This window comes from Castanea sativa, chromosome 8, assembly GCF_040712315.1.
Source record: "Castanea sativa cultivar Marrone di Chiusa Pesio chromosome 8, ASM4071231v1".
NCBI classification, from domain to species: Eukaryota; Viridiplantae; Streptophyta; class Magnoliopsida; order Fagales; family Fagaceae; genus Castanea; species Castanea sativa.
In genome coordinates, this window is record NC_134020.1 from 28,488,906 (window position 1) to 28,514,939 (window position 26,034).

At 35.5% G+C, this 26,034-nt stretch overlaps 1 protein-coding gene and 2 pseudogenes across 2 annotated transcripts; 1 reads left to right on the forward strand and 2 right to left on the reverse strand.

Moving 5' to 3' along the window:
• Positions 1-4,935: 4,935 nt before the first annotated feature.
• LOC142607425 (transcription initiation factor TFIID subunit 10-like) lies at positions 4,936-14,885 on the forward strand. Of its 2 annotated transcripts, XR_012839322.1 has the most exons (7): positions 5,129-5,405; positions 5,509-5,573; positions 5,986-6,048; positions 6,719-6,776; positions 6,858-6,908; positions 10,103-10,260; positions 14,693-14,885. XR_012839322.1 is itself a non-coding variant. In XM_075778919.1 (6 exons), the coding sequence occupies exons 1-6, from the start codon at positions 5,307-5,309 to the stop codon at positions 10,181-10,183; spliced, it is 417 nt and encodes a 138-aa protein (XP_075635034.1). In that variant the 5' UTR covers positions 4,936-5,306; the 3' UTR covers positions 10,184-10,332. The 2 variants fall into 2 exon arrangements, 1 of the variants encoding a protein (XP_075635034.1); XM_075778919.1 differs by lacking the exon at positions 14,693-14,885 and having other exon boundaries at positions 4,936-5,405; positions 10,103-10,332.
• On the reverse strand, positions 11,181-13,209 carry LOC142607424 (L-type lectin-domain containing receptor kinase SIT2-like; annotated as a pseudogene).
• A 7,641-nt stretch (positions 14,886-22,526) lies between the features above and the next one.
• LOC142606132 (L-type lectin-domain containing receptor kinase IV.1-like) lies at positions 22,527-25,883 on the reverse strand (annotated as a pseudogene).
• Between the last annotated feature and the right edge of the window lie 151 nt (positions 25,884-26,034).

A 26,034-nucleotide genomic window follows, 5' to 3' on the forward strand; every position in this document is an offset into this window, starting at 1 on the left:
TCAGGCTGGGCAATCACCAGACCTTGTATCCCCGAAGTCTCGACAGGCGCGTGCTCGTCGTCTGAGAGAATAACAAATGGATCTCCTCGAGGCCTTTCGACATCCTCGAGTTGAAAATTGTCTATCTCTTCGTCCAATGAGTGTTGCGAGGATGCTTGCTCTTCTCGAACGGCAGTTGTCTGGGAGTGCGTTGAGAGGGGAATCGCTGCGATAGGTCGTGTGTATAGAATGGTGGTGGGATTGTCGGGAATTTTGCAATTGGAAAGGAAGCCTGGTCTTGCCACGTCTATCCTTCTGCGTCGCCTATCCCCCGCGATGATTGCGTTCTCAATTTCTTGGAAGTCCACTGATATGGGGTCGTATCCCATTATCAGGTGGGCAGCCTTCACTTGTAGGTCCTCGCTGACAAATACTTCAGAGCGGAGGACACGGTTCAAGTCAGCAACGTTGCAAAGGCTGAGGCGTGGACGTACGTGTTGTTTATCTGTAAGAAAAAAGGCATCTGAGAAAACAAACATGGTCAGATTAGTGATAAACATTAAGACAAGAAGTAATAGTGTGCAATATGAATTGAAAACGGTAAAGGCAACGGGATAGAATCACGTGTTAAGAAATTTAACTCCTAAGGAGTCACACCTGGCTCTCCCCATTCGACTGGGCAGTGAGGACTGTCATACCAGTTTCCTGAGGCGATGAGGTAGTCGTCCTTCATGCCTTTGTTGGATTTAGGAAGACAAGACATTAGTCTAACTATGCTAGACCGGGATTTAATGTAATATCCTACATTTTTGAGTTTGTGGCACTCGTACATGAAGGCAACGTCGTGCCATGTGAGGTTTAGGCCCATTTGCTCGTTCAGAGCGTCGACACTACCTAAGACCCTAAACACGTTTGGTGCGCACTGGTCTGGGCATAACCTATGGTTGCGAAGGTATTCAATGGTCACATTTCTCATGGGGAGAGTCATCCCACCTTCTATGAAGGCAATCATGGGAATGATGACTTCTCCGTCTCTCCTAGCACTACCTATGGCTCCTACTGGACAGTATCTCAAGCCTATGTCATTGGGAATATGGTACTTGGCCCTAAACCCTCCATACCAGCGTCAGAATCCACCAAACACTTAAATCTACCCATTTGGTGAGAACGAAAATGAAAGTTAAAGGAAGAAAATGAATTTAAATGGTGGCCGAGGATAGAAGCCGAGAAGGAATGAACAAAGAAAAGCGAAAACTTACGGGAGTTGGTTATACGATTCTTCATGAGCTTCTGGAGAGAAAAGGTGATGATTGACACTTAGATGCGATAGATCTCTGAAAGAATGAATGAAGGTACAGGTTCCCAGGCGTTTTGACGTGCGGGAGGCGGCCTCGAAATTAAAGTTCTCCCGCTCAAATTTTCAGAGCCAACCTGGACCGTTGGATGTTCATCTCACCGTTGAACGTGGGGAACAAGATATAACTTGCGGTCATAAATGCGCGCGTTTCGGGTTTTGAAGCATCAGAAGAGTTTTCAGGGAACGAAATAACCCATACATGCGTGGTGGTTTACAAAGCGTGTGGGGGGTATGCTGGTCGGATCAAAACTCTATTTCTCTACTCGGATGGGAGGGGCAAAATAAAGTTTTGAGGGGCTATTGTGGGGGGTAAAAACTCTTGAATAGACATTTGGGCTTTAGGCCTGATTGGCTGGTACCAGTTTGTTTTGATCAGGGCTTCTAGGCCCACAAGTCAATCTGCATTGTAGCAGTCCGAGGAGTTGTCCGAGGAGGAGTGTCTCCTCAGACAGGTCCAACAATGACCCTGGGACTTGCTCAATGGGTTAGAGACAGAACTCTGGAAGAACTGGTGGGTAAGAGGGTGATCCTAGCACCCTTCAGAAGAAGAGACATGTGAGAAATATCTAAGGAAAAAGCTGCTACCACCACATTAAAGGCCTTGCATCTAACTCCATGGCCGCATTAATGGGGAAATGACCTCTGAACAGTAGGATTCACCCTCCCTGCTATTATTTGAAGACTTCAAGAAGGTGGTGGATGGGACAAGTATCCAAGGGGAAAATTTGTATGACACGTGGATGAACCAGTGAAGAAGAAATATATAAGGAAACGAGAGAGGAAAGATGGGGGGGGGGGCTGCACTTTTCTGCTGAGAGAAAACAGGAACTAAGAATTGTAAACTTTGGCATAGAAAGAGAATATATATACACATATCGTCCTCGGCTTACGTCCGAGGAGGTCTCTTTGTCATATTAGTCTACCATTTGTTTAGATTATAGCACTCTAGTCTGTTAATCAAACTTCCAACATCCTGAACCTAGATTTCAAATCCATTCTTTACAAGTTTTATTGTATAAAGCTCATTGGACCCGAGCCCAACACTTGTTTTTGGGTCTAGGTACAATTGTGCACTTACATTATCCACAAAAAAAACCAAAAATTAACGTTTAAATTAGGCTAAAAGTAAAATTGTTACTTTATAAAAAAATTGATACAATACTTATTGTTACTTTATCCAAATAAGTCAATAAAAACAAATAGAATTAGAGTCTTACATAAACTTAAACTTGTCTGTAAAATGGATTAGATGAAGAATTTGGATTGTAATCAAATTAAAATTAAATAAGAATTAGATGGATTTGATGAAGAATTTTGATTGTAATCAAATTAAAATTTTTATCAACATAGAAATTATAGGAGATGAAAATTATATATATATATATATATATATTTTTAAATCTAAAAATCTAAAAAAAATTCTATAATTAAAGATGCATTAGAACATGCCGTGTAGTAATTAAAAAAAAATTGTTGCTTTTTTTATAATACACTACACGTAAAGAAATAAGGATTAGATGAAGAATTTGGATTGTAATCAAATTAAGATTAAATAAGGATTAGATGGATTATATAAAGAATATGGATTATAATCAAATTAAGATTTTTATCAACTTAGAGATTATAGGAGAAGAAATTTTTTATATATTTTTTAAATTAAAAAAAAAATTCTGCAATTTAGTGAAGCTACTTGGCGCAACCATGGCGTTTAAGCCCAACTTTTATTATATATATATATATATATATAGAGCTAGACAAACTTTCGCCTTTTAAGTTTCTTTCCAAAAATGTTTGGGGATGAAAATTTGAGTTTTTGAGGGAATAGAAATAAATGAGTATTCCCATAAAAAAAAAAAAGGAAATAAATGAGTATTTTCTTCTATCCATTCCATTTCCTTTCACAATCCCACTTAAACTTCTAAATAAAGAAATAATCTTTCCATCCTCTCTATTTAAACTTTCAAACGAGAGAATGGAAGGAATATTTTAAAATTATTATTTTTATTCTATTTCCTCCTCCAATCGAAGTGTTAAAGGTTAGTGGAATACTAGAATGCGGTGAAGATTTAAAATCAAACGAAAACATAAGCAAGGAAAAGAATATAGACTATCGTTAAAGAAGTGCAATGTCAAGTATATCTACAAAAACAATTTTGGGTGTTACTACGTTAATGCCATGTAGGCTAGGGACTAGTAGTTAATAATATATACTTAAAAGATTAATCTAAATTTATAGGTGAAAACATTATTTTGGTCCCTACATTTTGAAGTTACAGTCAATTTAATCCTTGCATTTTTGTAACAATCAATTTGGTCTGTGTTATTTTCAACTTGTAATCAATTTGGTCTATGCCGTTAACTCACCAACGAAAAATACCTATATGACAAATGGAGTGGACAGTTGGTATACTTGACGCTGATGTGGCATTAAAATAATAATAAAAAATGCTCCATCAACATTTAAATAAACAAAAATTAATTTATCAATTTTAATGAAATAAAAAAAGAAATAAAATTAAAAACCAAAAACTAAAAACATGAACCCAAATGATTTTGAACGTGAACCTAGATATAGAACCTATTCAAATCTCAATCATCCACAAAACCCCTTTGAAATTCAGCGAAAACAGTTCAAATACATAGAACATTTGAGATTTTCTCATGAAACTGACGGAAAAACAAAATCCAACAAAAATTTTCCAAAAGGATTTTTTTTTCTCAATGTATAAATGATTCCAAGGACAAAGTTAGGAACATGAAAAGGAAAGTGATAGAAAATATTGAAGGGATTTTTATTTTTTTGCGTTCTTTTATTTATGAAATTTTCGTTAATGAACTGAAGTTGAACAGTTTTGCAGTAGCGTTGAGAAAGTGAGCGGAGATATTGTGACTTGTGAGTTTGGGTTTTTGGCTTTATGGCTATGGTTTTGGGCTTCGTGGAATGGAACGAAAGTTGTGAGAGAATGAATTGAGATATTGTCAGTTTGGTTTTTTGTTGTGGTTAAGATCTGGGTTTAGTTTATGGAGATTTGTGTTTCTAGATCTAGGTTCACGTTCAAAATCATCTGGGTTCATGTTTTTGGTTTTTAATTTTTTTCTTTTTTTATTTCATTAAGATTGATAAATTAATTTTTGTTTATTCAAATGCTGATATGGCATTTTTTATTACTATTTTAATGCCACATCAGCGGCAAGTTTGCCACTTGTTCACACCATTTGTCACTTAAATAGTTTCCGTTAGTGAGTTAACAGTAAAAACCAAATTTATTACAAGTTGAAAATAACAGGAACCAAATTGATTGCTACAAAAATATAATGACCAAATTGGCTATAACCCCAAAATGTAAAGGCCAAAATGGTATTTTCACTAAATTTATAACATTCCAAAAAATCATTTGAATACTTAAAAGTTTGTTGTAGTGGTAGCATCACTCAAACAAAAAGTAATTAAAAATTTAATTCTTATGTTATTAATGGGACAGACTATAAGTCTTTAGTAATAACTTTAATATTTTTCATAAACTCTAGATGAAACTCTATTATCAAAGTTACAACTCCCACTAGCTTAACACACTACATTGATTAGAAGTTTTAAGACTTGAATTAAGTCTAGTGCCCAATTACATTGCACCATCCAAATCATAACACATGTCTAATAGTAGACACATGGCATCATCCAGTTGGGTTCAGTACAACTAAACACTACCTGACATAATCCTTACCCAAAACTTTATTACTGAAAATTTCAATTTATTTTAAATTGTTCAGATCGTTTACCTTAATTTGGGTATAGAAGTGGGTTTAGGCTGCAAGAATTTGATGGGCTCTGATAATGAGTTACTGGGTTTAGCAAAGAATGGGCCTGAACCCATCTAATCTTCTTCCCCCATTTTAATTTCCCACGATTTGTTCAGCAATCTCTGTTTGCTGCAGGCGGGGATTTGGTGCTAGAGAGAGAGAGAGAGAGAGAATGAACCAAAATCAGCAACAGCAAGCGAGCGATGGTGGACACGAAGATGACGCTGCGCTCTCTGATTTTCTCGCTTCCTTAATGGACTACACTCCCACTGTAACTCTTTTTGTCTCTCTCTCTAAAAATTTTGAATTTATTGTTTGTTTTTTTTTTTAATATTAAAATTCTAATGGGTTTGTATTGAATTTTACTTTCTCAGATACCAGACGAGTTGGTGGAGCATTACTTAGCCAAGAGTGGATTTCAATGTCCCGATGTTCGATTGTACGTGTTATTTATTTATTTTTTCAAATAAAAACTGAAATGAAATAGATTATAAGATTTATGTTGTTAAGGTTCTTTGTCTGTTTCTGAGGATTTGAATAAATATTGTCAGTGTTTGTTGGTTTTTCCTTTTTTAAATTTAGTACTTGGTTCCAAATCTTGATGGGAATCAACTAAGGGGTGTGCTTTCAAAGTTCTTATAACTTTGGTTTTGGTTAAAGCTCAGGTTGAGGAGGTGGGTTCAATTTCTTATAAATATGAGTAACATACAAATAAAGAGAAGTTCAAATCTGGATGAAGACATTAAAAAAGAATGGATTTTGATGTTATATTTATATATGTTTTTGGGTTTTTCTTTTAATGCTATATCTATCTTGTCTGATTAAATTTTATTTGGCTTTTATTTTTGCAGAATTAGGCTGGTAGCTGTTGCTACGCAAAAGTTTGTATCTGAGGTTGCAAGTGATGCTCTTCAGTACGCTACTCGACTCTTCTTATACCATTTCATCATATAGATACAGTCATGCACATACATGTAGATACACGGTACACCAATATATGTTTTCAAACTCAAAAACAAAAAAATATGATCCTTTTCTATGATTTGGGAATACAAACTGTAATGCAACAAGTATTAAAACACCAGTAATTTCAAAGATGCAAAGTGGAGTTGGGCTTACTACTTAGATGCTTACATGCTTGGCTTCTTATACTTCAATCAGCTATTTCAATGTCTGCATTGAATATCTACATACTAATTGACAAATAACACATCCTTGAACTAAAATGGGTGGTGAATATTATTTTATTAAAAAATTAAAATTAAACTTTTGAAAGTCTGTGTATATGTTGTCCGTAATCAGATAATAAAAACCAACTGGTGACCCAACTTAGACCTCGTATGGGTGTGTGAAGGAATATAAGCTTTGTGACATAGATGCTGTATATCTGGCTTTTAATCTGTGTGTTTTCTAACAGTTTTCTGTGTTAGTTTGGATCCAATTTAGATGTCAATTTGATCCTAAAATTTTTTCATGGAAGAGCTATAGGTCATCCTCAATACTAACAACTTGAAATTCCAGTCCTTGGCAGTTGCTTTTCTAGTTTTTTATTTGATGTTTAACCTTGTATGACATCTAATATAGGCAATGCAAGGCAAGACAGGCAGCAGTTGTAAAGGACAAAAGGGATAAGCAGCAAAAGGTGCTCTGCATGCACTCTTTGTGTTCATTTGCCTTTATATCATGACTATTGCTGGCTTGCCTAAGTTTTTCTTGGGAACAGGATAAGCGCCTAATATTGACAATGGAGGACCTCTCAAGATCACTTCGTGAGGTAAGCATTGAAGAGTTTTATGACATTTATATGCCAGTTTTACTGTAATTATTATTATTTATTTCCTAAGATGTGTGTGTGTGTGTGTGTGTGTTTGTGATGTATGACAGATTGTAGGAGTCTATTTTTATTATTTGTAATTTTTGTAATTCCCCCGCTTCATTTTAAGTGTTTCTAAGGCTTTCTTGGTCAAATTAGGGTCATTTTACAGTATGATATCATTTAGGATTTGTTTAGTGATGTTTTTATGTGGATTTTTATTTTTTTATGGAGCCTTTAAATAGGCCTACAATTTGTAAAACAAGAATAGATGTCTATTATCAATCAAATTTTAGTTAGTTTATTTTTTATCATATGGTGGAATCCAAAATTCTTCCTTGTGGATTCAAGGAGTCCCTAATGGAAATTTTTCATTTTGCATTAATTGGTATAAGAACTTGTTGACATTCTGATATGGGGAAAGTGAAATGAAGGAAACTACCCTATTGACAGTGATTGTGGGGTGCAGGCTCTCAAGGTGGTAATTTATGCTAATGGTGAGTGATTGACTTGTGGACTCTAGGAGATTTTCTACATGCTTATCGATCTATGTTTAAAATTCAAAAGAGATCATGAATATGGTAGGTATTTCGTATCAGATTCTGCGCTCATGGCCAAACTCTTGATCAACATGTTCTTAATTTTAATGATATCTCATGCTTTAATGGTAGATCATACCAATAATTCATATATTTGATCATTGATCTTGAGAGGATTGTTTTGATAATGCAAAAATCCTTAAGGATTTCAAGGTGCAACCTGTATGAAGCAAGCTTGAGAGTGATGTGGAATATTGGTGGAATGATATAGAATATTTCAAAATTTTAAGAGGTAAGCCTAAAATTTATTCATTGCCAAGAATGAGGAAGGTGATGGTAAACTTCTTCTTTACATGTGATTTTGATGAAATATTGCTTCATACAAGTCAAAATATATGGCAATTAGTTCATACAGTATGAATAATAACAAGAATTAAGGCTTTCACTTATTAAGTGAAGAGCCAGGTTTAGAGTTCTATAATGTCCAACCAATTTTGAAAGAAATATCAAAGATGTTAAATGTGATGAACAAGTTAAGATTGAAGGCCAAAATAATGTTTTGAAAGAAATTTTTGAAGAGGCTAAAGAGGAAAATTCGAGTTGATTGAGGAGAATGGAGAAACTCATGGATGGAAATTGCTGAGAGTAGTTTGGAAGATTTATTAAAGTCAAATATGATGTTGAGCTTATAACTCTCAAGTCTTTGGATCCTATTGACAATACATCAAAGATCATTTGTTTTCTAGGAGTATAAAATTTTAATCTTGTCTTCAATCCTTTATTGGTTGAGAAGAAATTTTAAGTTATGCCATCGTAAGGATAAAAGTTTCAAAGTTGGATCAAGTTATTGAAAAATATGAAGTATCTATTTAATTCCTTTGTCTGGTTAGACACAATTCTGTGTGGCGATATTCTCTAGAATCTCCTATTGTTTGAGTTGAGATATGGACCTTTCATTACAGAAATTGGGTTGGTTTGGCGAGAAGCCTAACCCTTTCATATGACCCTCTATACATTGTGTGTTTTATTTATTTATATACATCAAAATCATGTATGAGAGGAGTCACACAATCTTTAGAAATCAAGGTTTGTTTCGTCGCCCCTTTTGAAATGGTGGCTAGGATGTTCTCTCATAATATTTCATGTAATATACTAATTATAATTTTAGAGGGGTTTCTTTGATAGATCATGATTTAATTCTGGCACATCCTATGTCTGATGGTTGTTCTTTCTTTGTTGTATACATCTGTATCGATTTGATTTGTAAGTTAATCCACAAAATGAGGTGGAATTTCAGGATGATACTTGGTCTTGGGAATCCTAGAAGGGTGATGATTAAACTTTCAATATTTTTTGGTTTGTTAGATTTGAACCTAATGCTTATGCAGCATTGGTCTACCTTTGTACCAACTAAGCCAAGGCCAAGGATGGTTCACAAATTTTTTTTTTATTGCAGTTAGAACTCAGTTGTAATGTTGGATAGGGTTTTTTTTTGGCAAAAATGTTGTTTCCGTCCTTAAAGTTTACATGAAGTTCATTTTCTATCCCTAAACTATCAAAAGTTCTTTTTTCATCCCTAAACTATTGAAAAGGTTACACTTTATGTCTTGTTCACTTTTGTTAACTTTCTATCCTATGTGTCAAACAAAATGCCTAGGTGGCATCACTAGATAAAAAAAAAAAAAAATCATTCTTTCCTTGCTCACATTGTCTTGGCAACCAAATACAAATTAATCACAATCTCACCTAACCATCCTTACTCTGCCTCATTGCTGTGCACTTCCTCAGTGTTGCAACCAACACCACAACACCTCACTGTTGGTGTGATGGGATTGAGATCTGCTTGCATCCCGTTGGTGGTGGGATCACAATCTCCCCCACACCCACCTCTCTTTTTTATTTGTTTTCTATACTCTTTTATTATAATTGTTGTCAACAATTGTATCGGAATGAACATTTGTGGAGAAGAGAGAGATTGGGGAGGATATTTACCAATGAAAGAATAGAGGTATGATGGATTTCATGGTTGCTTGGGTATACACAAAGACACGACTGCCTTGTTCCGCCATGGGCAGCCACACTTGGTGAATCTGACCACCCCCTTATATGTTTCAGTCATACGGTACGTATCCAAAAAAAAAAAAATTTCAGCCATATGGTAAATGTTTTATTTTTCATTAAACCTATGCTACTAACAATTGACACATTTTATATGACAAATTTATGCACTTAATTCATTAAAAAAAGTGAGGCATTTTACTGGGTCTCTAATTGGGGTTGTGGGTAAACACCCATGGAAACATAGATTAACCTGACATTACTTACAGAGAAACAAACCAGCATTATATATCCAAAGGGCATATGGAATATTATTGTTCCAGCTTTGAATCCATTTGTTTGAAAGTTGCAGTAGAATTAATTGAATGACAGTTATGTCTCTTTGTTGGTGTTTGGAATTGTTCTTGATATATTGTCTCTAATTTAGATGTTCTATAATTTATTTCTCTGATTTTGTTATTATTATTAGTATTTCCGTCATCATTATAATCAAGAACCTGATCCTTGGTCACTTTTCCTTTTTTGGTTAGTAATCCATTGTTTTTTATTGATGAGCAGTATGGCGTGAATGTGAAGCACCAAGACTATTTTGCTGATAGCCCTTCAACTGGGGTGGATCCTGCTTCAAGAGATGAATGAACTTTGGATTGAATCTATACAAGAGGGTTTCAAGTTCTTTTACATTATTTAAGGATTGCACAAATATTGCTATGTAGGTGGGTGATGTTCACTCTATCTTACATGAATATTTAATAGTTATCATAATTAATACTTTGTTTTTAATCTTAGCTTCATTTGTCTGCACCCCTGATTTCTTGCAGTAAGGTAGAAATTTTGACATGCTGCATCTCTGATATACATATTCGCTTCTAATAGGCTTATCTGTTTTGAGTAATCAACTTAACACATGCATGTGCGTGTGTTGTGTGCATGCAAACACACACAAGAGAGACCATACCTATATCCATACATCTTTAATAGGGATGAACTTGCAAATCTCTTAGATGCTTTAATATGTAAGAGCAGTGATCCTCATGGTGTGCCACGGTAATGAATAAGTTCACCGGGTTGAAGTATGCAAGTGTAGAGATTGGCTTCCAATTAGGTAAACTTGTTGATCTGTGTATTTAGTACTCTCTTTTTCTTTTTTCTTTTATTATTTTAAGCAGAGAACTTTTTTCTGATGCCACTCCAACTTCTTTATATCCCGTTTTGCCACTGCAATTCAGTATAAACTGTACAACTAGCTAATTTTTGAAGGCAATCATTAATTTTCATACAAATTGATTGCTGGCCGCAGGTTTGCTACGTTCTAAAATTTGATGAGCGACCCAATCTCGTTTCTGCAACTCACTTCATTAATTTTGATCTATAAAGCTTGCAACTACTGAATTAATCTAATTGTAGTACTACTCAGAGCTCAAGTAGATTCCTACTAATAGTATATTTTATATTGTTACATACTGATAATATCAGATTCTACATTAAGGGAAAGACTGTATACATCATATTATTCATGAGTTCCTTTTTATCCTCTCTCCACCCCCGAAGACAATGTCTCTGTGTGCCACTGGTTGATTTGGTCCTGAGCATAGGTCCATGATCTTGTCTACCCATAGCATGATATGCAAGTAATTCAACGACCACACTTGAGGATTGAATCTGTGCTAGAGGAGGGCGACAAATGCTTGCCAAATGATTGAGGAATTGACAACAAGATCTCAGATTCTTCAACACGTGTAAAGTTACCAAAACAAGCACTTTCATGTGGTAATTCTGGCAGATCAGCGTTGCCATTTAAAGACTGCATCACTTGCTTCATGCTAGGCCTGGCTGCTGGCGTTGAGTGTGAGCAAAGCAAGCCTAGTTTCAAAACCGACTTCATTTCCTCCACCACATAATTACTTTCCAATCTAGGATCACTAGCATCAAGGATGGCTCCTTTTCTCCAACACTCGAAGACCCACAACCAAAATTACCTCTTCAGGTTGTCCTTGTGGCTCTGTAGGCTTTCTTCCACAAGCCACCTCCAGCACGAAAGCCCCAAAAGCAAACACATCAGTGCAAGTGATTGCCCTTCCTGTTCTAGTAAGCTTAGGAGCCAAATAACCCCCAGTTCCAGCTACATTGGTGGTTTGGGGATTGGTACCATGGTCGCATAATCTAGCAAGGCCAAAATCTCCTAGCCTTCCATTTAATTTGGCATCTAATAGACCATTGCTTGCTTTTACATCTCTATGTAGAACAACTTGTTCCTACTCTTCATGGAGGTAGAGAAGGCCAGATACTACTCCTTTGAGGATTTGAAATCATTGAAGCCAGTTAAGTTTTGGTTTTTCATTGCCATATAAGAACTTGTTAAGGCTTCCATTGGGCATATAATCATAGACCAAGAGGAGTTCACCCTTTCGCCGGCAATATCCTAGGAGCTGCACCAAGTTCCTATGCCTCAGCCTACCCATGCTAATGATCTCAGCCACAAATTCCTTCATCCCTTGTTTGGAATCATGGGAGACTTTGTTGACTGCAATCTGTATATTGGAAGAACAAAGTGTTCCTTTATAAACCTTTCCAAATCCGCCTTCTCCAAGAAGCTCTTTGTTTGAGAAACATTTGGTTGATTTGTAGAGATTCTTGTAGCTGAACCTGTGAGGACCATACTAATGTTCCCAATCTTCTAGTATTTCTGCATCTTTCTTCCTCCTCAAAATGAAAATAGCTCCAGTAACCAATATCAGTACAACCACTACTGCTATGATCAAAATCATGATAATTTGTCCCTGTTTATCTTTACTTTTCCTCTGTTGGGGAGGTTGAGGAAGCTTCGAAACATCGAGGCTTTGTGCTTGTCCACTTTTATTAAAGCTCCATCCAAGAATGTAGTGGTCACTTGTAACTGTGGCTGCAGAGAAACCAACAAACATGGATTCCAAGAGAATTTGGGACATATCGATGTGTGTTGACAAGAGAGGCCGATTTGGTTTTGGGATGCTGGTCGGGGCTAGTGTTACCTTCAGCAGTTTTTCTGTTTCATTGTAGTCTATCCAAAGATGCATTGGGTTGCCACTTACTAGCTCCAAGCTTATATTCTTTCTTTCTTGATCAGAAAAGTAGGTTGCAGTAGCTGATTCAATGGATTTCAGGCTGTTCACATTGATTCCCACATGGTTGTTGTCTATATCTTGAAATTCTTGACCCTCTATAGTTTCAAGCTCAATGGCTAATAAGTGGTTTGTTGAAAGGCCATTATTTGAGGCATTCAAGAGTCCTAGATAATTGCTGGCTACAACATTGGTGAATTTCCATGAGGGACTGATGGCGAAGGCAATTCCGTGGCCATCTTTAGATGGTGTTGCAGGAACTATTGCAAATACAAAGTTTGTGGAAAATGAAAGAGACTGAGTTAAACCCGAAGAAGTGTTGAATTTTAGAGGAAGTTGGTAGAAAGCATAACCAAGTTGTATTTCTGAATTGTTGGTGAGTTGCAATAGACCATTGGGGTGGATTTGAGCGGTTCCATCTAGATGCAGATTTGCTTGATGGAAGCCATTGTAGATGAACTGGTCATTTTGAGCAAGCATCAATGGAATCTTATGGATGTAGTAGAGAGTAACTAGAAAAGGAAGTGATGTAAGCCCAGTCGCCATTGAAAAAACTGGGAAAATGTATATTCCTATAAATACAGGCTCTGTTTGAAATGTCAAAGTCAAACTCCTAGAAAATGGTGGTTTTCCTTTTGTCCCCAAATATTTCATGTCAAAATTATTGTATTGTAAGAACAAGGTCCAAGTCCAACATTTTAGCCGAAAAAAAAAAAGAAAAAAAAGAAAGAAGAAAAGGTCCAAATTCAACTTGATGTGAGAGGGATGGACTCCAGCGGGTCATAATAATCTTTCTCTAATTACAAACTAAAACCAGAAAGATGATTTTTGATGATATGTCATTCTCACCATTTAAAACACAATCGAGAAATTGTTTTTTTTTTTTGTTTTGTTTTGTTTTGAATAAGATTTTTACTCAAAACATTACAGGTGGCTAATACTAAGAAGCTTCCTTAGTTTCTTTTTGTTTTGTTTCTGGCAACCTCCCAGCCTCTCTGGCCTATGTTTGTAAGGAAGACGCCTTGTCTCTGTCTGCTATATAATATTGCAGTTTACCAAAAAAAAAAAAAGAAAAAAGAAAAAGACTAAGAAGCTACATATGCAATTTCTAAATACAGCACACAAGTGGGGGCGGTGTTATGTGATCTTCAGGGGGTTGATGAACCCCCTAACTTTATCTTTAAAAATAAACTGTCTTTAAAAATATTTTTGCACATTGTGATCATAGACCAGCCTAGCATAAAACTAAACAACAACACATCAGTTTGTATCTGAGGTTGCAGGTGGTGCTCTTCAGTATGCTACTCAACTCTTCCTATACCATTTCATCACACACATGTAGATACACCAAAATTCATATGCAAACACTTAGAATGTGATCCTTATGATTTGGGAATATAAACTAGAAGGCAACAAGGATTGAAGGTTTTGGGGGAGAGGCATAGGGGTGGGAGTAGAAGTTGGTGAAGTCGATGTACTTGACATATTTTATTTTATATGCTTCCATCCAAAGAAATACTAGTGATTTTGGAGGTGTAAAGGGGGGGGCCTTACTACTTAGATGCTTTCATCAGTTAGCTACTATGTGCTTGGCTTTTTATACATCAAAATCTGCATTGGATATTTACATTTACATAATATTTGACAAATAGGCAGTAGCACCACAATCTTGAACTAGAATGGTGGTGAATATTATTATATTGAAAAATGAAAATTAAATCTTTGAAAGTCTAGACTGTAGAGTATGTGTTGTCGGTAATAAGATAACAAAAACTAACTAGTGACCCACCTTGCTGGGATTTATAGTGCAAACTTAGACCTCGTATGGGTGTGTGAAGGTATAGAAACTTTACGACATAGATGCTATATATTTGGGTTTGAATGTGTGTTTGTTCTTTGTTAGTTTGGTCTTTGGATCCAAATCTGATGTCAATTTGATCCTAACATTTTTTCATGGAAGATCTAATTAATTACTTGAAATTACACTCCTTGGCAGTTGCTTCTAGATTGTTATTAGATGTTTAACCTTGCATTACATCTAATATAGGCTATTCCAGGCAAGAAAGGCTGCAGTAGTCAAGGGCAAAAAGGATAGGCAGCAAAAGGTGCTCGACATGCACTCTGTGTGTTCATTTGCCTTTATATCATAATTAGTAAATTGCACGTGTGATGCATGGATGATATTGTAATATTTTATGGAAAATAATTTTTGATAATTTTGTACATATATTATAACATAATTGTTATAGAATTTTGTTAGTAATGAGTTTATCGTAAAAAGAAACAATTATAAATTGCACGTACATATCCATTATAATTATTCAGTTTAAGTAATGAGAAATAAAAAAACAACTTTGGAGGAATATTGTAAAATAAAAGTTGATATAAAATGATTCTTTCTCTTTCTCTTTAATTCTAAAACAAAATACACATCCCAAACACCCACAATTAATCACTCAATATAAAATGCATACCTCCCTTCCTTGGTTGTAGCTAACTCATATGGGTTAGGATTAGATGAGACAAGAATGAAAAAACTAGGTAGGTATCATCGAAAGATTGAAGGTAAATGAAATTATTTTTGGTCTGTTGTATTGTATTTGACATGAGATGATATGAAGGGTTATGGGTAGGTATATATAAAGGAGTAGAAGTGCAAGGGGTGAAAATAGTGAATTAAAATGCAAAGAATTTTGTATGTATATGTGAGGGAGGAATAATCTTGAAACATTAAACCAAAAGATATAAAGAATATTTACTTTATAATTAAAAAAGTCTTGAAACATTAAACCAAATAAAACAAATATTTAATATTTAATTTGTTCTTATCCCTAATGTGACACTTGATAATTTTTCATTTCAATTCTCTTTGCTTGGAATGCACCACTTAGTAGAACCTCATGCTTTCCCACATGAGGTCTCTCTCTCTCTCTCTCTCTCTCTCTCTCTCTCTGTATATATATATATATATATATTGTTGGTGTAGGGACCTGAGGTCGGTAACCAAGGCCGGCCCATGTAACCAAGACTGACCTAGGTAACCAAGACTAGCCTAGCCTCGCTTAGGTAGGCACAGTACTATGACAAAAGTACAAGGTATAAGATTGGCACTTGGGGGAAAACTTACCATATTTGGGCCGAGTTAGGCCCAATGCTGACTAATAGGCCAATGATAGTTGACGAGGGAACAGTCAAGATTAAGGTTGGTCTCCTGAGCACAGTTAGTGCCTTGGTGAAATTCGCTACCGATCACTATTTAGTGTTAGGTACAAGTTTCAAAAGAATCTCAAAAGGAATTAGTTTCCTTGGGATTCTGGGCAGAAGTGGAATTGCATGAGAATTGATGCAAAAGTAATGATTTGGATCTCCATTAAGGGGAGGCTATAAAAAGGAAGATAGAATGAATGGGAAGGTGGTTGGCAAACATAAAGGAGGGTGAAAGTGAAGGAGTGCAGAAAGGAGAGTGATAGGAGAAATCAAAGAGGGTTGGGGTTGGACTAGTGACAAAGAAAGAGAGAGAGTTGGGTTGTCAAGGCAGTGTTTAAGGCAACATCTAGTAGGAGTGCAAGGGAACCCACCAACAAATAATTTGGGAGCCCAAATTCTCCATCCCTAAGGGAAGCACCACTGGGTCTTGGCACCATAATTGACTTACCTAAGTTTGACCTGGGAACAAGATGAGCGCGCCTAATATTAATGATGGAGAATCTCTTATGGTCACTTCATGAGGTAAGCCCTGAAGTGCTTTATGTTGGGGAAGCACTGACACAACAATATTGCCAATGTACCAGTGTTTGACACGGACATAGCGTTGACACAAACACAAATGTGTCATGTATCCAGAGATCCAAAATCTTTTTTATTTTATATTTTTTTATTATTTTAAATTTGGATACACCACAGACATGGTCATGACACATCCATTACACAACTAGGCCAAAAACAGGGAAAAAAAAAAAAAAAAAAGAAAAAGAACAAGAAAAAGAAAAAGAAAATCACACATGGCAACTCCATGTGTAGTGAATCTAGTGATTAATCCTCCTCAAAATTAACCCTAAACTCCACCATGGTCGTTCTAACTCAATTTCTATTCTCTGTTTTTCTCGCTCAATTTGGTATATCACTGCGGCTTAAGCCATAAATCGGCAGCTTGAGATCACCTCGCACCCACCGCTGATTAGTAAGTCTCTCTCTTAGTCTTAGTTTCTCACTTTCTCTTTCGCACTCACTGAGTTGTTGTCTTACTCTCTCTCTCTTTCTCTCTCTAACGCTTAGTCACTTAAAGTCATAAACTCTACACTCTTTGTTTTAAACTATTTAAGAGCAACCAAGACAGTCCGTTTAAAAATTTCGTCTATTTTACACTAAAAATCTACTTTTTCTATTTTACACTATCACATTTCTAAAATACCTACATCAGTTTATCTATTTTACACCTCTATTCTAATAAAATAATATTATTTATTATTATTATTTATTAATACTCATACTCACTCTCACTCTCACTCTCACCGGTACCTTTACCATTTTACATTTTCAGCTCTTAGTCTCACCCGTTCCTCTCCTTCACTCACTCTCTCCATCACAGCCGCCTCACCTAGCCTGCCTCACTGCCGATCCAACTCGCCGCCTCAGCCCTCCACTGATTCGGCCTCCCTCTTTCCTTCGCTCCTCCTTAGCTCCGATCCACAAGCGCCGATTCGCCTCCCACCCCCAACCGACGAGCACCGATCTCTCTAACTCCGATCTACAAGCGTCGATCAGATCCGAGATCTTCCTAGCTTCGATCAGGCAAGACTCACGATCGTTCCACAAGCACCGATCGTTCCGATCTATGTTTGTGTATCTTTGTTTTTTTTTTCCCCCTGAGCAAATGTGTATCTCTGCGTTGATTCTCTGATTTGTCTGTGTGTATGTGTTTGTGTGTGTGTGTGTTTGTGTGCATCTGAGGAAAAAGAAGAAGATGAGGAGAGACGTTGCCGAGTCTGTTGAGCTCGGAAAAGAGGGAGAAAAAAACGAGCGAACTGAAAATTGATAAAAAAATAAATGAAGGAGCTACAGTAGTCGTGTATATTTACACGGTTACTGTAACTCATGGATGAATTTTCACAATTTTGCACAGCTTTGCACTTATTGATGTAGATGATTTTTTGCTCAAAATGTGTAAAATGGAGGAATTTTTGTATTATACATCACTATCCACCAACTAATGTGGATGCTCTAAGTTTTGTTTTTCTATATGTATTGTAACTATGGTTTATATCTATCAAAAAAGAGTTTGTAACTATTGTTTACTTTGTTGGGTGGGCCAGTGTGGGTCTCTTCAAGTGGGTTAGTGACTTTGTATATTGTTGTCTTTTGGTTAATATATGACTAAATGTATTGGGTGGATCTGTGTTTGTTTTGGTTATTATTTGTTTTTTCTTTTGGTTAGTATATGACTATATTAATATAATATTATTTGATATTCAATGGGTTAGTGGGTCTTAGTTTGTTATTTTTTTCCCCTTTGTATATGAATATTATTATTTTAAAATGATATAAGTATAATGTACAAATATGTTATTGAATTATTTGCAGGTAAAGTGAGTATCGAAAGTTTGACCAATAAATATGTTACTATCTAGTCAAATAATGGTCTGAATGTTCCTCAACTGTGGAAATATGTTACTATTTTGGATAAAGTGAATATTGATGGTGGAATCAAAAGTCTTAGATTTAATTACGGTTTGGAGAATTTTTAGGGGTCTTATTCTAGGGTGAAAGGACATTTGTTGAGATTTCCTAGATAGGGGATAAAAGCATGCTCTAAGGTTTCAAATGAGTATATTGTAGAGATGAAACGATTAGAAGATATGGCTATTCAGAGGAAGCCTAGGCTAGTACCTTTATCCCCTCCATCGTTGGTTCTACTTCTACTACTTCTGGTCCTATTCTTATTGACAGTACAACTACAAGTCAACCAGAATTCTTCTATAGAAGGAAAATGGCTAGAAATTCTCCTTTAGAAAATAATTTTAACAATAATTGTCGAGTGCATCTAGATAGTCTTATTGCTAAGACATTCTATTTAGTTGGTTTACCCTTCCAATTTGCTAGTAACCTGTTTTTATTGAAAGGATAATAATATATTCAGTTATTTTTCTCTGAGTTACAGTAGCTTAAGAACAACCCTTTTGCAAAACCAATTCTCTCATCACAAACCATTTAGGTCCTATGAATCGAAGAATGTAGTCAACCTTATCCCACCACAAATCATTTAAAACCAATTTTCTCACAATTGCTGCTTTTCCAAAATCATCTTCCCTATAAGCGGCCCATTGCTCACAAATGACCATGTTTTGAAGACTTCTTATGATTTTCAATCTCTTAAGCATAACTAATGTTGAAGCAAATCATGTTTTAGCAACATCAAATAATTTCAAATACATAATTCGTTCAACATCGCCAATCTCATGGAGTGATTCATTATGAAAACACATATGAAAGATGCATCTTCTGCAACTTTTGTAATCCAATTTTATTCTTCCAAACAATCTCATTTTGAGAAGAGTATTTTCCAGATTATGCATATGCACAACATAGGGAGTTCAAAATATATGAGGATATTTAACTTTAAAAATAGACTTAGCTGACTTTATAACTGCTGCATTATTTGTAATGATTTGGACAACATTTTGAAGTCCAACCTTAGCTATGCATTCTAGAAATAACTAAGAAATATAGTGCTTGTCTTTGTACTATTTTGTACCATCAATGGTTGTTAAGAAAATTGACCTCCTTTTTGATGTAGCCGTAAAATTGATAAGTGACATTTTTTGTACATTTGTCCACCTATCACTTACTATGCTCAAACCCCTTTGTTTCCAAGTATCTTTTATTGTCCAAAACAACATCTTAACATTTCCCCTTTTCTTTTGCAAAAGGTTGTTCTGAAGCTATTGTAACCCGAAGGAACATAACCCAATATATTATTATTTGCTGCATATTTCATCATCTCAATATAATACAGGTTTCTAGCAAAATGGAAGGGTAAGCTAGTTGAATAAAGTGTTCTAGCAATGAGACTGTCGAGATGATCTTGACATTTATTGTTAAAAGCCTCTTCTAAATGAGAATTTCCAGCCATTTTTTTCTTGTATGGAAGAATGCTGGTTGACTTGTAGTTGTATTGTCAATACTTATAGGACCAAGAGTAGTAGAAGTAGAACCAACACCAGATCGAGGGAGTAAATGTACTAGCCTAAACTTTCTTCTCTGAATAGCCGTATCTTCTAATTGATGCATCTCTGCAATATACTCATTTGAAACCATAGAGAATGCTTTTACCCCTTTGCTGGGAAATCTCAATAAATGTGCTTTCACCCTAGAATAAGACCCTGGAAATTCTCCAAATAGTAATTACATCTAAAACAATTTTTTTTTCCACCACCAGTATTCATTTTATCCAAAATAAACATATTTCAACAATGGAGGAACATTCAGACCATTATCTGATGGCTAGTGACAAATTTTTTGGTCAATTTTTGGTACTCATTTAATCTACAAATAATTCAATAACAATTTGTACATTATGAGTGTGTTTGGATAGAACTTATTGCTGAAAACTGAAAACATTGTAGCAAAATAATTTTTAAATGTGTAAAAAGTACTGTTCATGCCAAGAATTACTGTTCATTGGCCTAAAATCGCGCTGAAAAAAAAAAAAAAAAACAAGAAGAAAGAAGCCCAGACGTGGACGTGGACGTGGACACGCTATCCAAACTCCACCTATATTTATTTCATTATCAAATAATAAAATTCATTTACAAACCAAAAACAAAAACAAAAAAAAGAGTCACAAACTAAGACCCACTTATATCAAATAATATTATATTAATATAGACATATACCAACCATAAGACAAAACAAATAATAACCAAAACAAACCCTGATCCACCCAACACATATAGTCATATATTAACCAAAGACAACAATCTAGAGAGATCCACAGTTTGTGTAGATCACAGTCACTGGCCCATTTGGAGAGACCGACATTGATCCACCCAAAAAAGTAAACTATAGTTACAAACTTACAATACATTGACCCACGCAACAAAGTAAACAATAGTTACAATACACATAAAAAAAAAAAAGGTTAAATAGGGTCGAGAGTGGCAAGAAAAAGTGAGAAATTAAAAAAAGCAGCTCAGCTAGTGTGAGAGAGAAAGCGAGAAATTGAGACCAAGAGAGAGACTTACTGGTCGATGGTGATTGCAAGGCGATCTCGGGTTGCCGATTAGTGGCTTAAGCAACGGAGATGTACTGGGTCCAGAGCGAGAAAAACAAAGAAGAGAAATTGATTTGGAATGACTAGGGTGGAGTTCAGGGTTATTTTTGAGGTTCGCTACACGAGATCGATGGAGTTGCCAAGTGTGATTTTTTTTTCCCTGTTTTTGGCATTTTCTTGTCTCGACCGTGTTCGCGGGATATCCGAGTTAAAAAAAAAAGAAAAAGGATTTTGGATTGCTGGTACATACTTGACACTTTTTGTCTATACACTTGTCAGACTAGTATGTTGGCAATATTGTTGTGTCCGTGCTTCCTAGACAAGAATTGTGGCTTTCAATTATTGGGTGACGAGCCAAGTAAGAGTTCAATAATGTCCAACTAATTTTGAAAGAAAATTTCAAAGATGTTGAACGTGATGAACAAGTTAAGATTGAAGGCCAAGATAATGTATGCAAGAAATTGTTGAAGAGGCTAAAGCAGAAATTTTGAGTTGATGATTGAGGGGAATGTTGAAAGTCGTGGGATGGAAATTGTTGGGACTAGTGTGGACAATTTATTAAACTTAAATATGATGTTGAGCTCATTACACTCAAGTCGATCCTATTGAAAGTACATCAAAGTTCATTGATTTTGTCGGAGTAGAACATTTTAATTTTGTCTGCAATCAATGTTTGTTTCCTTGTCCCTTTTGAAATGGTGGCTAGGCCTAGGATCTCTCTCTCATGATATTTGATGTAATATTCTATTTTTAGAGTGGTTTTCTTTGATAGAACATGATTTAATTCTGGCACCTCCTTTGATTTTTTGGGTTGTTTTTAATTTGTTGGATACACATGCATTGATTTTATTTGTAAGTTAATCCACAAAATGAGGGGAATTTCAGTATGACACTGTCTAGGGAAGCCAAGAAGGTTGATGATTAAACTTTCAATATTTTTTGGTTGGTTAGATATGATTCTAATGCTTATGCAACATTGGTCCACCTATGTACCTATGCCAAGGCCAAGGATGGTTCACCAAATTTATTTATTGCAGTTAGAACTCAGTTGCAATGTTGGATGGGGTTTTTTTGGCAAAAATATTGTTTCCGTCCTTAAAGTTTACATAAAGTGATAAAGTTAAGTTTTTGTTCCTTAACTATCAAAAGTTTATTTATTTATTTTATTTTTAAATTATTATCTCTAAACTATTGAAATCGTTACACTTCTATCATTTTGTTCACTTTCGTTACTTTCTGTCCTACATGTCTAACAAAATTCCTAGGTGGTATCGCTTACTATAAAAATGGAGGTCTAGATAAAAAAATAAAAAGTCTTCCTTCCCTTTCTTTCATTTTCTCAGTAATTAAACACAAATGAATCACCTCCACAACACCTCACCGTTGGTGTGACAGGATTGAGATCTGCTACTTAGAGCTCAAGTAGATTCCTACTAATAGTAGATTTTATATTAAGGGAAAGAAATTGTATACATCATATTATTCACAAGTTCTTTTCTTCTCCTCTCCACCCCTGAAGGCGACGTCTAAGCTTTCTGTGAGCCACTGGTTGATTTGGTCCCAAAAATAGTTCCATGATTTAGTTTTGCTCATACCATGATATGCAAATATTTCAATGACCATACTTGAGGATTGAATCTGTTCTTGAGGAGGGCGTCAAACCCTTGCTATTTAGTAAAGGAAATGACAATAAGATACCTGATGCTTCAACACGTGTAAAGTTTCCAAAACAAACATTGTCATGTGGTAATTCTGGCAGATCAACATTGTCATCCAAAAACTGCATCACTTACCTCATTCTAGGCCTAGCTACTGGTGATGAGTATGACCAAAGCAAGCCTATTTCCTCCACCACAAAATTACCTTCCAATTGAGGATCACTTGCATCAAGGATAGATCCTTTTCTCCAGCACTCAAACACCCAGTCAACCAAAATTACCACTTCAGTAAGTCCTTGTAGCTCTACAGGCCTTCTTCCACAAGCCACCTCAAGCATGAAACCCCAAAAGCAAACACATCAGTGTAAGTGGTTGCCCTTCTTGTTCTAGTAAGTTCTGGAGCCAAATAGCCCACAGTCCCAGCCACATGGGTTGTTTGGGGATTGGCACCATGCTCGCTTAATTTGGCAAGGCCAAAATCTCTTAGCCTTGCATTTAATTAAGCATCTAAGAGAACATTGCTTGGTTTTACATCTCTATGTAGAACAACTTGTTCCTATTCTTCATGGAGGTATAGAAGACTAGATGCTACCCCTTTGAGGATTTGAAATCATTGAAGCTAGTTAAGTTTTGGTTTTTCATTGCCATGTAAGAACTTGTTGAGGCTTCCGTTGGGCATATAATCATAGACCAAGAGGAGTTCACCCTCTTACTGGCAATATCCCAGAAGTTGCACCAAGTTCCTGTGCCTCAGTCTGCCCAAGCTAATGATCCTAGCCACAAATTCCTTCATCCCTTGTTTGGAATCGTGGGAGACTTTCTTGACTGCAATGTGTATTTTGGAAGAAGGAAGTGTTCCTTATAAACCTTTCCAAAACCTCCTACTCTAAGAAGCTTTTTGTCTGAGAAACCTTTGGTTGCTTTGTAGAGATTCTTATAGATGAGCCTGAGAGGACCATACTCACTTTCCCAATCTTCAAGTATTTCTTCATACTTCTTCCTTCTTTTAATGTATGCTGCTCCAGTGATTGTTATTAGCATGAGAGTTACTATTAGAAAAACCATGATCATTTGTCTTGGTAGCTTTTTTGTTTTCCTTTGTCGAGGAAGTAAGGGAAGCTTTGAAACGTCAAGGCTTTGTGCTTGTCCATTTTTATTAAAACTCCATCTAAGAATATAGTGGTCACTACCAACTGCACCAATAGATGCAGAGAAACCAACATACATAGATTCCAAAAGATATTGAGACAGATCGATGTATGTTGACAAAAGAGGCTGGTTTGGTTTTGAGATGTTGGTCGGGGCTATTGTGACATTTAGTAACTTTTCTGTTCCGTTGTAGTCTATCTAAAGATGCATTGGGTTTCCACTTAAAAGCTCCAAGCCCATGTTCTTCCCATCTTGATCAAAAAAGTAGGTTGCGGTAGCTGATTCAGTTGAGTTCACGCCATTCACATCAATACCAACATGGTTACTATCTATATTGTTTACATCAGTACTTTTAACAGTATCGAGCTCAATAGCCAATATGTAGTTTGTTGGGAGGCCATTATTGGAGGCATTGAAAAGCCCTAGAAACTGGATGCCAATAGCTTGGGCAAGTTCCCACAAGGGAGAAAAGGTTAAGGCAAGGCCATGGCCACCCAACATCGGCAATTGAGGAACTATTGCAAATACAAAGTTTGTGGAAAATGAAAGAGACCTAGAGGAAGAGAAAGTGTTGAATTTTAATGGAAATTAGTAGAAAGCATGACCAAGTTGTTGCATGACAAAACAGGTCAAATTTTTTGACCTAACTCAAAAAATACCTAACTTGAACCCAAATTTTTTGACCCGAAGTAAAAATGAGTTGACTCGTGATCTGACCTTGATAACCCATGACCCGACCCATTAAAAAAATATTTAAACTACGTCCTAATGTTAGGTGCATAAAGCACAAAGCACTGGAATCAATATATTATAAATAGATGTTCACACTTCACAGACATGAGACAAGACAAGACAACCCATTTAAAAAAAAAAATATCTTATTCAATTTGATAGGACACTTCACAGCTTTGAGCTCATTCACTTGATTCATAATTTCAATCAAATGTAGTCTAGTTGTCTAGTAGTCTAGTACACTAATCTACTCACTATTTACTAATGCAGTAAATGGCTAGACTTAAGAGCTTGTAGTTGATTTAAAAAAAAAAAAAAAAGGAAAAAAGAAGAAGAAGAAGAAGAAGGAGAAGAACTTGTAGTAGCTGTAGTCCACAAAGGTTGAAAGGAATAAACCACTAAGAGGTAAGAGCTTTCAACCTTTCACAATTTTAGTCTTTCAAAGAAGACTCTTGTGCCTCTACTCTTTTCTCGGCCTCTATTATACAATTTTTATTCTTTATTGATTTGCTTTAGTGCTACCTTAAGTTATATTAAAATATTATATTGTAGATAAAAATGCTGACGAAATTGGCCAACTTGGGCTACAATTTGCAAGTATGAATATTTGTAGTGCTGAATTTGCTACCAACATTGAGTAGATTGAGATTGAGGTATAATTCTTATAAAATATTTACCTGTTCTTCTTTATTTAATATGTTATATTTATTCTTAAAACTTTTTTATTTAGTTTATCTTTCTAATAATCTAACTTTACTATTATTTTAAATGCAACAGGAACATGTGCACTTAAGGAGGCTAATAACTTGACATGCCCCATGAAATGTAGTTTTTTTTTTTTCTTCTTTTGTGGGAATGATATTATTAGTGATGTAAACTTAAAATATATACTTTTTAATTCCCTTTAAGATTTATCTCTTTTTGAAGATGTAAACTTGTAAGTACATGCATTTTGACAGTGAGTTATTAACATTAAAGACTTTTTCTATCATGAATTTATGACTATAAAGAATTTTTGTCATGCTCAAAACTGTTAGGATTGTTTTTGATTTGTTTAATTGATTTTATTCATTCTTTCTAAACAGGTTGTCATTGATTTTATTCATTCTCTCTAAAAAAGTTATATTGATTCGTTTTTATAATTGAAAAAAAGAGCTCGTTTGAAAAATATAGGTCAACCCGACCTAACCCGCAACCCGTTTAAAAACGATCCGTTTTGACCCGTGACCCGATTGACCCGACCCGCTCATTTTGCCACGTCTAGTTGCAATAGACAATTGGAGGTGGATTCCAGCTATTCCATTTAGATGTAGATTGGCTTGATTGAATCCATTGTAGATGAACTGGTCATCTTAAGCAAACATCAATGAAATCTTAAGGATGAAGTAGAGAGTTATTAGAAAAGGAAGTGATGCAAGCCTGGTCGCCATTGAGGAAATTGGGAAAAATGTACATCCATGTTAACACGGGTTTTGTTTAAAGGTTATGCTAACGAGTGCCCTTAGGGAATTAGTTAACAATCTATTTTAAAAAAGTTTTGACACCACTTTTTATGAAAAATGAAAAAAGTGGTCAAAACAT

Excerpts from the sequence above, each read along its gene's own strand:
- LOC142607425 (XM_075778919.1), top strand. The coding sequence starts at position 5,307 with ATGAACCAAAATCAGCAACAGCAAGCGAGCGATGGTGGACACGAAGAT. Across the intron at positions 5,574-5,985 it reads CAATGTCCCGATGTTCGATT|AATTAGGCTGGTAGCTGTTG; the intron begins GTACGTGTTATT and ends TTATTTTTGCAG. Across the intron at positions 6,777-6,857 it reads AAAGGGATAAGCAGCAAAAG|GATAAGCGCCTAATATTGAC; the intron begins GTGCTCTGCATG and ends TCTTGGGAACAG.